This window comes from Carettochelys insculpta, chromosome 12 (assembly GCF_033958435.1).
Source record: "Carettochelys insculpta isolate YL-2023 chromosome 12, ASM3395843v1, whole genome shotgun sequence".
NCBI classification, from domain to species: domain Eukaryota; kingdom Metazoa; phylum Chordata; order Testudines; family Carettochelyidae; genus Carettochelys; species Carettochelys insculpta.
In genome coordinates this window covers 17,456,700-17,469,685 of record NC_134148.1, presented here as the reverse complement: position 1 = coordinate 17,469,685, position 12,986 = coordinate 17,456,700, and the positions used below count along the sequence as shown (strand labels likewise).

At 39.3% G+C, this 12,986-nt stretch overlaps 1 protein-coding gene across 7 annotated transcripts in view; it reads left to right on the top strand.

Moving 5' to 3' along the window:
* The window catches only part of RNF111 (ring finger protein 111), a 99,603-nt gene extending 89,995 nt beyond the window's left edge, over positions 1-9,608 (top strand). For 6 of the 7 annotated variants that reach the window (XM_075006791.1, XM_075006793.1, XM_075006790.1 and 3 more), the window contains exons 11-14: positions 1,639-1,731; positions 2,693-2,788; positions 6,014-6,141; positions 6,901-9,608. In XM_075006791.1, the coding sequence (XP_074862892.1) occupies positions 1,639-1,731; positions 2,693-2,788; positions 6,014-6,141; positions 6,901-7,018 (435 nt within the window). In that variant the 3' untranslated portion in view covers positions 7,019-9,608. The remainder of the gene's footprint in view (positions 1-1,638; positions 1,732-2,692; positions 2,789-6,013; positions 6,142-6,900) is intronic. The other variant, XM_075006794.1, reaches the window with a different exon arrangement.
* Positions 9,609-12,986: the final 3,378 nt, after the last annotated feature.

Here is a 12,986-nt window from a genome sequence, read left to right as displayed (position 1 = left end):
ACAGGGGGACTGGCCCCACACGGAGCAGCATGAATTTTCTGGGCTCTTCCCTCCGCCCCCGTTGCCTAATAAGCAACTCGCTGACAGCACCATGTCAACTGGTCCCTCAGCTGGCCCTTGCCAGCTGAGTTTTGTTGGGGAGCCAGTCCCCAGGCCCTGCTCCAGTACTTTGGTTTAAAAGGTCTGTAATGTGGATGACTCAAACAATTTCTCATTGGGGGAAGAGACTTCTGAAAAATGGCCGTTTGTTTTCAGTGAGAGGAGAATGAGGACAGTGCAGTCTGGAAAGATGACATTTTTTTTCCCCGCTAATGCACCAGCAAAACAACCCAGAATGCTACAGGATAGAGGGAACTGTACAATAGATTGCTACAATGCACTGCTGCAACAATCAAACTTTGGTGACTTAGTGGGGAGGTGTGGAAACTCAACTTTGACTTTATAAAACCCAGTGTTACAAAGTTGACTTTGATAATTTTGACTTTATTTCCTAGCATAGAAGTAGCCTCAGACAGTACAGTAATGCCTAAGGAGACCAGCTGGATTAGCCCCATTGTGCTAGGCACAGTGTTAGCATTAATATCATCCCTGCTCCAAGGAGTTTACACTTCAGGTTATTAGGGTTGCATTTTCATGGCTTATCTAAACTTTAGGGCCGTGTCTACACTAGCCCAAAACTTCGAAATAGCTATGCAAATGGCCATGTCGAAGTTTACTAATGAAGCACTGAAATACATATTCAGCGCCTCATTAGAATGCCGGCGGCTACGGCACTTCGAAATTGCCACAGCTTGCCGCCGCACGGCTCATCCAGATGGGGCTCCTTTTTGAAAGGACCCCGGCAACTTCAAAATCCCCTTATTTCTATCTGCTGTTGGGAATAAAGGGATTTTGAAGTTGCTGGGGTCCTTTCAAAAAGGAGCCACATGTGGACAAGCTGCAGCAATTTTGAAGTGCCGCGGCTGCCGACCTTCTGATGAGACGCCGAATATGTATTTCAGCACTTTATTTAGTAAACTTCGAAATGGCCATTTGCATGGCCATTTTGAAGTTTTGGGCTAGTGTAGACGTAGCCTAGGTGTCACATCTTGGATTTGCCTATTAGTTTTAAGTATGCACCAGACGTATTGGGTAGCTTGGGTAAGATAAGAGTATTGACTGAGTGTTATGGAGTGAGTGTTTTCTATTGATTCTTAAGTAATATAAAAAGTTCAATGTTTAAGAATGTACAGCAGGTTTAATAGTGATGTCACCCATCAGTTTGAGGCACTGGGATTGCCAAAATCCAAAAATATGACTCTTCATACAGATCAGGTTGAGATTGCAAGAGAAATGGTAAGATGTAAAATCTGGATACGTTATACAGAAGGTGAAGAGAAGTGTAATAGAAGAGCATCTAGCCTCCTGTAAGGGTTCTTGCTTCTGGTTATATTAGAGAATTCTGAAATAAGAAAGCTCAGTATGGTGTTTGCAGTAGTTTTTGGTTGGAATTGTATGTGCTAGTTCAAGTTGAGCAGCTAAATGATGAGACTGAGTGATTTCAATAGAAGCAAAAGGAATCTTGTATTTTACAACATGAACAGTAAAATACTGAAACTGTTCTGAATAGGTTTAACTTAACGTCTGCTGTTTGAATAGGTTCCAGACATGGCGGGCTACCCTCACATCCGTTACATTTCATCGGGATTGGATGGAACATCATTCAGAGGCCCTTTCAGGGGCAATTTTGAGGTTTGTAATAGACTAAACATAGATATATGTGTTGAGGGAATGAGGGGTGGGTACACTGTAGGAACAGCCCTGCATGTGGATGTAAAAGAAATAAATGTATAGAAAATGACATTAATGTTTACAATGATTTTTTGGATGTTATCACAAATTAGGAGCAGAATGGATACTTTGTGAGAATGTATTTGAAAAAAATTAGTCCAGTAAAAGGTGCCTTTTTCCTGGATAAGATGGTATTAGGTGGCTAGTGTAGGACATTGCATTTAGCTGCTATAATAAATAGTATGTCATGCTTTTCAAGACAGTGTTGAAAAGGTACTGATGCCTCCAAACAACTGAGATCAAACTCATGAGAGTGAAACTTGGCAACTTGGACAATGTTGTCTTCAATTTATCATGTAGTGCAGGAACTGAAGCTATACATGTATCAGATGCAGAGAGTTAATGAACTAGTCCACTGGAAAAAAAAAAAAAAAAAAAACCCTCAGCGAGAGCCGACGGTTCTGATAAATTTGTATTGCTGGAGAATAAGAAATCAGTCACTGTATATCCATTGTAAGCTATCTTTTCTCTTCATCCTTAATGATGTTGGAAAGCAAATATATTTTGAATACCACTTGAATTAATTTCTCTTTACTAGAGACACAAGTATTTATTTACATATTAATTAGTCTTTTCTAGATGGTAAAAACAGTTGCTAGTTCTTTTAGGCATAAATATATTTTCCTATGTCTTAAAGTGTCAAAAAGTACAGTGTATCCTTTTTTCAGAAAGCCCCAAATTCACTTGCACACTGTAGATTTCATTGTAATCCTGCTGCTCTCAGATAAATTGTCTGAGAGTGAATTGGGAAAGACCAATGATGGTATTTGGTGTATCACTCCGTGGACAGAATAAAATGTAACTTCTACTTAACTACTGATAAATTATAAGAGTTCTTATGGTCATTGTCCCTTGATTTCAGGAGCTGATTCACTTGGAAGAGAGATTAGGCAACGTTAATCGTGGAGCCTCCCAGGGAACCATTGAAAGGTGCACATATCCACACAAATACAAAAAGGTGAGGATTTCTCCACATTTGTTGCTTTTCCTGAATATTACCATTTACAGTGTTACTGGCTCAGACTAGGTCTACGCTAGATGTGCAACTCTAGCTGTGTTAATCACGTAGTACGTTGATTCGAACTTCCACACCATGCCCACAGCAGAAGGTCAGCAGGAGAAATGCTCCCATTAATCTTCCTTACTCCTCATGATAGAGAGGAATACTGGCATTGACGGGAGCACCTTCAACATTTAGATTTTAGCGAGTCCCTGTTACACCCACTAAATCAAATCCCAGAAGATCAACCTCTGGAGCATTGATCTGCAGGTAAGTGTAGATGGGGCCTTAGGTTCATAGCTGCTCATTTTCAAAGGGCGTTTGTCTTCTGTATATTCCTAATCTAACAGTTCATAAGAAAATTCTGGAAAAGTTGCTGCTTACATGACATTAGACCCATATTCAGCAGCAGCCTCAGAACTGTGCGGCGCTGCCCAGCCTTCCTCCCTCCCAACCAGATCTCTGCTTCCTCTGCATTTCCTGTTCCATTCCATCAATACTGGAATAGCAGTTTGTCTTTGTGGGCCTTTGGAACTAGGGTGAGCTGTGAGTCACTTGTCAGTGTCTCTAAGTTCCCTGTAAGGTGTGCAGCTGGGCAGCTGTAGTTCAGGCCCGTCTCCCTTACCCCTCACATCTGCCCAGGTTCTCCTCTCTCCTGTCTTGGAGCTGTTCCGGGGAGCCTTTAGCTTGCTGTGCAGGGAGTAGGGGAGGGGAGTCAGGATGTTCCCTCATCTCCACAAAGCAGGATATCACATCTACAAATTCTTGTCTGGACCTCCTGGTCAAAGGCAGTATACTTGAAGTGGGGCTAGCATACTCTGTCACACACTGCATGTTTGTCTGTCTCCCTCTCTCACCCTTTGGCATTGTGCAGCTATGCATGAATCATTTGGAGGAGAAAGTGATGCACCCCACCACAATAGTGTGGGATCCATCATTTTCCGCTTCTCTAGGAAGCAATTTGCAGTCACTGCTGTGCGTCTATTGTGTTTCCTCCCTCCTGCCTCACTTCATGCTGCCTCTGGAGTGTGAAGCTAGATTAACATATTCACCCCTGAGGGCTCAGTTCATCATTCAGTAGGAAGACATTCCTGGGAAATATTCCACCCTGTCTCCTCCACCTCAACCAAGTTTCAGTCATCATTGCAGTGTACACTACTAAATTGTTTAAAACTTACACTGTATAGGTATACACTGCCTTTTAGCTGCAGAAAAATTTCTTTGGAACCTAACCCCATCATTTACATTAATTCTTATGGGGATATTGGATTAATTTAACATTATTTCACTTAAGTAGCATTTTTCAGGAATGTAACTACAGTGTTAAGCAAATAATTACTGTATTTTTATCTTCAACTAATTTTACTCTGCTTCAAAATTTGAAAGTGCACTGCAGAGTTCTGTATTGACAAAGTGTCTCAGTTGTTAAGGGAGAAAAGCTGAAGGCTTAGGCAGCTGGGTAGGAGACATTTTGAACTTTTTGCATCCAGAAAAGTATTTGAGGTAAAGAGGTACAGGTAGGTCAGTTTTTGTCTTTTTTTGATATTTGTAAGTCAGGTGAGATTTTTTTGTTACTATATAGCATGGATGATTCTTTCCTCTCTGCCCAAGAGGAGACAGAGAGAAGAAAGAGGTGACAATTTTGGTCCTCATCTGAGTTTCACTTCTACCAACAACAGAGAGCTTATCACACAAGGATGTAATTAATGCAGATAATGGTTTTCCATTCTCTCTCTGTGGAGAACAATAGATGCATTTCATCTGAAGAATTGTACCAGGTTGTTCAGACTTCGGCAGACGTTGTTCATCCTCAAGTGTTTGCTCATGTAGATTCCACTTTGGGGTGTGCATGTGCCGTGTACCTGGTTGATGGAGGATTTCCATTAGTGGGATCCAGAGGACTGTGTCTGGAGACCCACACTCAAGTGCTGGTATGTAGGGCACCACTGGCCCTGTACTTCCTTGGAAGGAATGATGGTTGTTGGAACAGCCTTTCTTTCCTCTGTGAAAATCTTTCCCTACTGTTTAATCACACCATGTTCTTGTAAATAGTTCTATCCATTGGCTTTTTAGTTACTGCTTGGGTTTTAGTAGTTGGATGATCTCCTTTACAGGGACATGGCATGTCCCAGTCCCTGGGGTTTAAGGCATGTACAAACTGCAGCAAACCTCTTCTGTCCAGCTGTTTGAGGTGCCTTGAGGAAGCACACATTGAAGACTGGTGCAAGATATGTTGTGGGTTTAGAATGAGAATACAGAGGGACAGGAACATCAGAATTAAAGTCCTATTTATGGAAGCCGTATCCACTCTGGCCTCTGAGCTGAGCAGATTGGAGTGTGTTCTGAGTGCATCAGCGTTTGATGCACAGGGAGCACACCATGCGGGTGCTCCCCACTACCCAAGGGAGGCATAAGCAAGATACAATTGTGCTGAGCCACTCACCCTCCCCTCGTTGGCCAGCAGCACTGAGCCCAGTCTGGGACCCTCTCCCAACATTGAACTCCTCACCCACCTTCACATTTTTATGCTTCTGAGTCACTCAGAAAGGAATCAACATGAGCTAGCACTTGAAGAAAAAAACAGTTACTCAACTTTCGTAACTGTTGGAATAGATGGGAGCAACACATCTCAAAGACCAACAGTTACGAAGGGTGAGTAATTATTTTTTTCCATTACTCTGGTCACGCTTCAAAGGCCTCCATAACTTTAAGAAATAGACATTTTAAAAGAAGAGCTTTGATTCTGGAATAATTGTGGCAACTTAAAACTCATCCAAAAGTATGAAGCAGTTTAGGCCATTGGAGACCACAACATATAAATCAGTAATCTGAGTTACTCTTTAATAGGTAAAATTACCAGACTTTACATAGGTGAAGAACTCAACCATCAGTATGAGATTTGCTTGAAACGTTTGTACTCGTGTGAAATGGAGATACTCACATGCTTAGAGATGCAAACATCTTCAGACCCAAGTATCTTTCCGTCTTTAGTAACTCTTTATGCTTGTCTCTATAGTCAGTTATGATTTAATCTTTGATATCTAGTTAGAAGCAAGCAAACTGAAGATTTTTAAAAAGTAAAATGTAATTTGCCAATCAGATGTTGTCCTAGAAATGAAATGTTGGATATGCATAAAAACAGATTTTACACAGTTTGTCAATAATGTCATCTCTACTAACAAGGTAACAACTGATTGGTTCTCACAGAGGAAACTGCACTGCAAACAAGATGGAGAAGAAGCAACAGAGGAAGACACAGAGGAAAAATGTACTATTTGTTTGTCTATATTAGAGGAAGGTGAAGATGTCAGGTAAATGAATGCTACTATTACCTAGTACTAAAACACAATCTACTCTTTTGGATGTAGTGCCCAAGAATCTAAAGTTTTACTTTTAAATTTTGCAGCATAAAAGCATTCAGTTGATGCATTTGCAATTACAATTAATCAAGGGAGTTGTCTTACCATCATCAGCAGTAATTTTCGATTTCTATATTGACTTTTGCAACAAATTAATAATTTGTAGTACTATGAAAAGTGTTTAGGGACCATTGGCACATCAGATCCCGTGTTCTCCTTCCAACTATACTAGTACTGTGGTCTGCTAGGCAGGAAAAATCCCCTTAATGCACTGAGCTTGATTGTACAATACTATAAACCTGATGGGGAATCAGATGGCAGGTCAGTTGTCAGTCAAGTCTGTCTCTGAACTAGGGCTGAAAAACTAAGTAGAAATAATTGCAGATACTTACTGTGCTGTTTGCCTCACTATCTTGGACAATGGATTCCATGGTTTAATTCTACACAGTCCAGTTCTTTGCTGGTGCAAGTCTGGAGTAACTCTGCTGAAGACACAGCACATTTTACGTTGCCCTAACAGCAGAACCTGTCCCATAGCATGCTGCATACACAGGTCCTATCACTTATAATGACACTTGATTTAAGTAGGTATATCTGTTCTTTTATTTTGGCTGATGCCACCTTTTTATATATAAAATGAGATTTCAGCAGCAAGAAAGTGTGTACATTGTTACTGGTCTGTTAATTTTTAACTTTCTTTTTTGGTAACAGGCGCCTTCCATGTATGCACCTTTTTCACCAAGTGTGTGTAGATCAGTGGTTGATTACTAACAAGAAGTGCCCCATTTGCAGAGTGGACATTGAAGCTCAGCTGCCAAGTGAAAGTTGACACCATTTTCCAGAACTCTATCCTCCTTCTCACTCCCTTCCATCCTTCCTGGTACTGCAGTCTACCAAAGATGGCATGACTTACCTGCGCAGATTTGGAAGCATTGATCTTAGAGTGCTGTCTCTGCTATATGGTACAACTAATGCTAGACCTACAGTTCATGTAGACAGTTGAGTTTCAATGTATTTATAAAGCTTTTTTAGGTTTTACAATTTTTCTTTTAATTCATTTTACTGTATTTTTGCATGGTTCCTTGTATTGCATTTGTTTGCACATATTATGGGCTTTGTGACCCCAAACTTGCAGGCAAGATTAGCTGCTTTAGTAAGTAGAATTGTGTGTTGTTCCCTTCCCTACCAAATGTAGTATCAGGCTTTCAGGATATAATTTCACTCATTACTAACCTTGGATTTCTTAATTTAATCAATCATGTATTTTAGTTTAATGTACAAAATCTAGAAAAGGATAATATTGTATATTAAGACATTCCTTAATTAGGAAAAAAGGCTGCTGTATATTTACAATATCAGTTTTGAGTCAAATGCCAACATTAATGCTGGGAACAGAATACGAACTATATTTGGTCTGACTGATACAGCTGGTGTATTCCTCACCAGAGTTTTGTCTGATCAAATTTGTTTTTCAACTTTCAGCACAATACAGGTATATTTGAATGTCAATATTAACCTTTAGACTGCTGTTCAGATTGTATTTATCATTTTCGTACAATGTTTAGAAATCTGAATCCCTAACTTAATATTTGTTGCTGTGAAACAGCTCTAATGAACACTAAATATTGTTTTAAATTAGCTGGATTGTAGATACTTACAGATTGAATGCATTTTAGGGAAACAAAAATATGTAGAATTTTTTCAGTCTTCTGCTAAATACATCAGATTAGCTGCACACATGGCATATGTAAAGCCATTCAGTCAGGGCCTAAAATTGCAGTTCTAATGGCAGGATCCATACATTCTTAGACATTCGAAAGATCCCAGATCTCTTATAGGAATTTTTTTTAGTTTTAAAGGTTAAAGTCAGCTAAGTCCACCTGTCTCTTATTACTAGTAACTTGAAAATGTGTAAATCTCTGTAGAAACTGGCAGACTATGTGATTACCTTGATCATAGATTCCTTCTTATAAATTACCAACAGTCCATCACTGATTGAAAATATTTTCTATAGTTTAAGATTTGCTGCATAATATAGTGTATAGAATTAAATTAATGTACTAACATTTCTCCTTTGGAGGAAGTTTGAATCCACTTTGGGACAAGTACCTTATCAAAATACTCTGACACACAGTATAGAATAGTTTATTTAAAATGTGTTTGAGGGGCTTAAGAACATCAGACATTATTCCTGTCACAACCTGGAAGAGGTGTTCCTATGGGATCATATATGAACATGTCAATAAGCTTGCTTTAAACCACCTGCTTTGTAAGTGGATTGAATAATAAATACCTTCAGTTTCCCTTGTCTGTCTTTCCTAAAGTTAAGTGTAAAACAGTTTACAGTAAAAACACAAATCAAAATGTTATGTTTACACGAAACAAATTGTGTGATTTCATTTATAAGTGTGCCCTTATCTAATTTGATGCCTGTTTGTCTGGTTAAAAGCAGATTGCCCTTTTTTAAAAATTCTTTCATGCGAGTAGCAGCGTTTTCCAATGCGCTGTCACTTCTGGCACTGAGGCATAAAGTAGGAAGAAGTTTTGTCCTCACAGTTGTGATTAATGGACATTTTAAAGCTTACTTGCATTCTTAAAAGTAAACTTAATTTGAGACTTAAACCACTTTTGTGTTTTGCTTTAGTGGGATGGGGTGTAGGGGATGAGGGAGAAAGGTAATGTGATTTGGCTGCTCCAAATTTTTATGGTTTTAAATTGGATTTTCTTGCAATATATAGCTATGGAGACTTGTGGCTGGGTGTGAAAATAAAGCTGTAGTGGATAAAATAACTGGAAAGACCAAACAAGAACTTTTCCAGTCTTTAATACATATATGAAGAGAACAGGAGTGGAGGAGGTAGCTTTCCAGGGGAGCACCCCAGAAGAGGGGAGGACGCTCACTTCTAAAGATGTGGAAATAATTGAGACCCATGGTGCACAATGAGTCCACTTTGACATGACTTCCAGGGATGAAGAAGCACAGATTTTTTGTAATGAAATGCACCAGATTTTGGCACCTGATACTAGAGGTATTTTAGTGGCCCATGAATTGACCTATTTTATAACTGCTCCTCATACAGTCTTGGTTTTAAATGTATGCATACATATTGTAAAGTGATTAACAGTTATGTGACAGGAATCAAAGTTCCTGCTCTGTGCAAATGCAGGGACTAATAAACCTGCTACCTACTCCTATTCCAGGACATTGTGACCTGAGATAATTTAGGGAAAAGACAATGAATGGGTTTTTGAAAATCTCCACCACTTACTGTGCTTTACTTGCTTAGATGCATTGCCTTAAGTTTTCTGCAGCATCTTTGACTCTCAAGATAAGTCTCAATAGTACGCATCAAATTACTTTTCATATAAAATTCCATTGTCAAACAAATCCTTTTGTATGCAATAAATAAAATGTTAGACTGATAGCATCTGAAGTCTGTTCTTTTCATGAAATGTCCCCCCTCCCCATTTTGCCTTCTAGTTTATAAGCTTTTCATTTGAAAAATAATTCTTCCCAAAAGCTGTTTACGTAGATCCAATGTTAGAATGCATCTGTCAGAACATCACAATCCTGTGTGAAAGGATGAAATATTTTATAAAGCTCTAGCTATACACAGACAGCGGCTTGTTTGAAATGCTATCCCTGCAGCATTTGTCATTTTCTCTACAAGTAAGAATTCTTGCAAATTATGAGAATTGTTTACTTATGTACGTAACGCTGATTTTGTTTTGCATTCAAAGTGTAAATCCAGTGGTTAAAGGCCATCAATTAGTACTTAAATAGTATTAGAATTTTCTCCATGATAGCCACATAAGTCACTGAACTACAAAACTGAGTCTGGAACCATTGTGGGGAGGGAAAGGGATTTTTAAACTGCTTCATGTTGATTGTTCTACAACAAGAAATGTGAGTGAACTGAAAAATGGCTTGTGAAGCAGGCATATGTATGCTTCATGCAGATGAAGAGTGAACTATCAAAACATCATGAAGCAGTGGTGAAGGTATCGTATTGTGTACTTACCGTCCCTGTTTGACTTCCACTATTGCCAGAAATACCTTGAGGATTTTTTCCTCAAGTAGGCAAAATTTTAATCTTGACAGCACAAATGCATTGTACAACTGAATTGGGGGGAAAACTTCAGTGTATGAGAACTGCATTTCTGAACCATTTTTGTATAGACTTTACTTCCATGCAAACCTGTTGAGTTATTGCTGGCACAATAAGGGGTGTACTATAACAGTTGCTCTGGAACTCTGTATTAAGGAATGTAAGCATTCCATACATGGAGGCCTGCTCTTGATGCAGCTCCCATTAACCACAGACTTACTCTGACTGGGACTAACTATACATGTAAATCCATTAGTTCTTCAGTCAGTTATTTTGAAATACTGAAGAACATTTAGGCAAAGCTCAGTCCTAAAAGTACATGACTGGTTACATCTGAACATACAGTGACACTGCAGGATAACAGACTGCAACAACAGAGGGAGAGGTGTTGGAGTATATCACATAAAACAAGGTTGTCACAATAAAGCAAGAAGTAGTCTTAAATGAAAAAAGCAAATTGGTAATTGGTATAGTATGGCAAAGAACACTATCTTCCCTAAGACAGTTGTAAGATACATAAAATCAAATTAAGACAAGTGAATAAGCTGGAAGACTGAATATAAGAATGCCCAAATGTCCATCTAGCCCAGTATCCTGTTTTCTGGCAGTGGCCAATGCCAGGTGTCCCAGAGGAATGAACCACGCAAGTAACCCATTTCCAGCTTCTGACTAGGGACGTCATTTTTATTCATCCTAATAGCCACCCATGGATCTAGGCACCATGAACTTATCTAGGTCTTTCTGTAATGAGTTAAAAGTCCTGGTCTTCATGACATCTTCAGGCAAGGAGTTCCACAGGTTTGTGTATAGTATTGAACCAGAATGGAGTGTTTCTTAAACCTGCTACAGGTTGTATTGCTGAAAACTGGCACTCGGGCCTGGGCAATAGTTTTTTGGCAGGACCATGGATGCTCCTTGACTAGAGAGCCTGGGAGCCTAAGGCTAGGAGGACCAGCCACAAGATGGGCAGGCTCTCTGGGAGCAACATGTGGCCACAACCAGAGCCAGGGTCCCAGGGCAGCATGGAGCTGCACTAGTTGCCCCATGGGAACCCAGGGCTGGAGCCTGCTGCAGGCCAGGCAATGCAAATCCAAGACAGGAGTGCCATGGCCAGATCCCTTCCCAGCATTTCTGGGGCCACAGCCAGTGCCTCCCATCCCCAGCGGTTAGAGGCTGGGTCTGGAACCCTGGGGGGCGGGTACAACAGTGAGCTGCTTCCTGCTCTCCTGCCATCCCCCTGTCAGAGTACCTAGTCTGTATCTGGTCCAGCTTCCTGATTTGACCTGCAAGTCTTAGGGCTCTGCAGGCTGTATTCTATGAAGGGGAGTTCCCCCAGCCTCCAGTGTTAAGCCTTGTATGAATAGAACAAGAGATTCTTTGCCCCAACAAGCCAAGGATCTGACACCTGTCTGATTTTTAAGTGACATACTGTCATGGGCCATTCCATATGCTTTATAAAACATGCTTATGACTACAACCTAACTAATGTTTTATGCAAAAGACTTCATGTGAGGTATCATTAGAAAAATGTAATCTACTGTGTATGATTATCCTGTCAGTAGGCATGTATCATTCCAATATTTGAAGTTAGAAATAGGATGTATAGACTTTGTAACCTATATATTAATACATAAAATATTACATCAGGCACTATTAGGTATTGTACTTTGCACATGTCTAATGAGGCAAACTCATCAATAATTGTATTAAAATTAATAGTATTTGCTACCTCATGTTCTACTTTTCTCTACTGATAAGATGGACATATTTCACACTGTCTCCTGACCTATCAATGCTTGAAGGTAGTTCTTAATTTTAGTTTACTAAAACTTCATTCACAAGAGGCCACAGTCACTGGCAAGCAGAGAAATATTTGCATGGCAATTTCCAAATTTGGATAAGATTGGGCCAGATTACACTCATGAATTAACTGTAGAAGGTCCAAACTAGTTGCAGATGAAATGTTAGCACTGTTGCCGAACTCCTGATATTTAAAACACTGAATCTGTGCAAAATTTCCAAGGCATTCAAATTGCTGTCACAACTACTACTGCTTTTTGAAGATTAGCAATATTCATTTTAACAAAAAAATCACCCAAAAGAAAATCAATCTGAAGATTCATTTAGTATTTCATATCTCCAGTTTAACTCAAATATTCTTTCAAACACAGCTTTTATTGGTATTTTGAACGATCTTCAACCAATGAATTATCACTTTTGTCTTGTGACTCATAAAGCAGATATTTTAACTTTTCACTTTCTGCTCTCTGTAAACCCTGATATTTCTGTGTTCATTTTTCTACAAACAGGAAAAATATCTTCCATATAGCCCTCGTTTCCACACATCTCTTGTAAAGTATTTTGTAATTGATGGATCATTTTAAACTTGTGAACAGAAATGCTTTTTGCTTGCAAGGCTTTATTCACTCTGGCAATGTGAATTAGAATATTATGCCAAATGGATAACATGCACAAAAAACATTTAAGAAGGGTATTAGCTGTTAAAAAGGTTTTAGTACATTTAGATGAAGCCGCAACATCCTTTAGGGACTTAGTAACTTCTGAAATCTGCAAAATTAAGGCTGCAATTGAACTTGCTTTTGATACTCATCTAGTATCAGCACCATCTTTTAATTATACTTTTAATATACAGGTTAAAATATTCCAGTGGGTAATAGAATTAGAAAA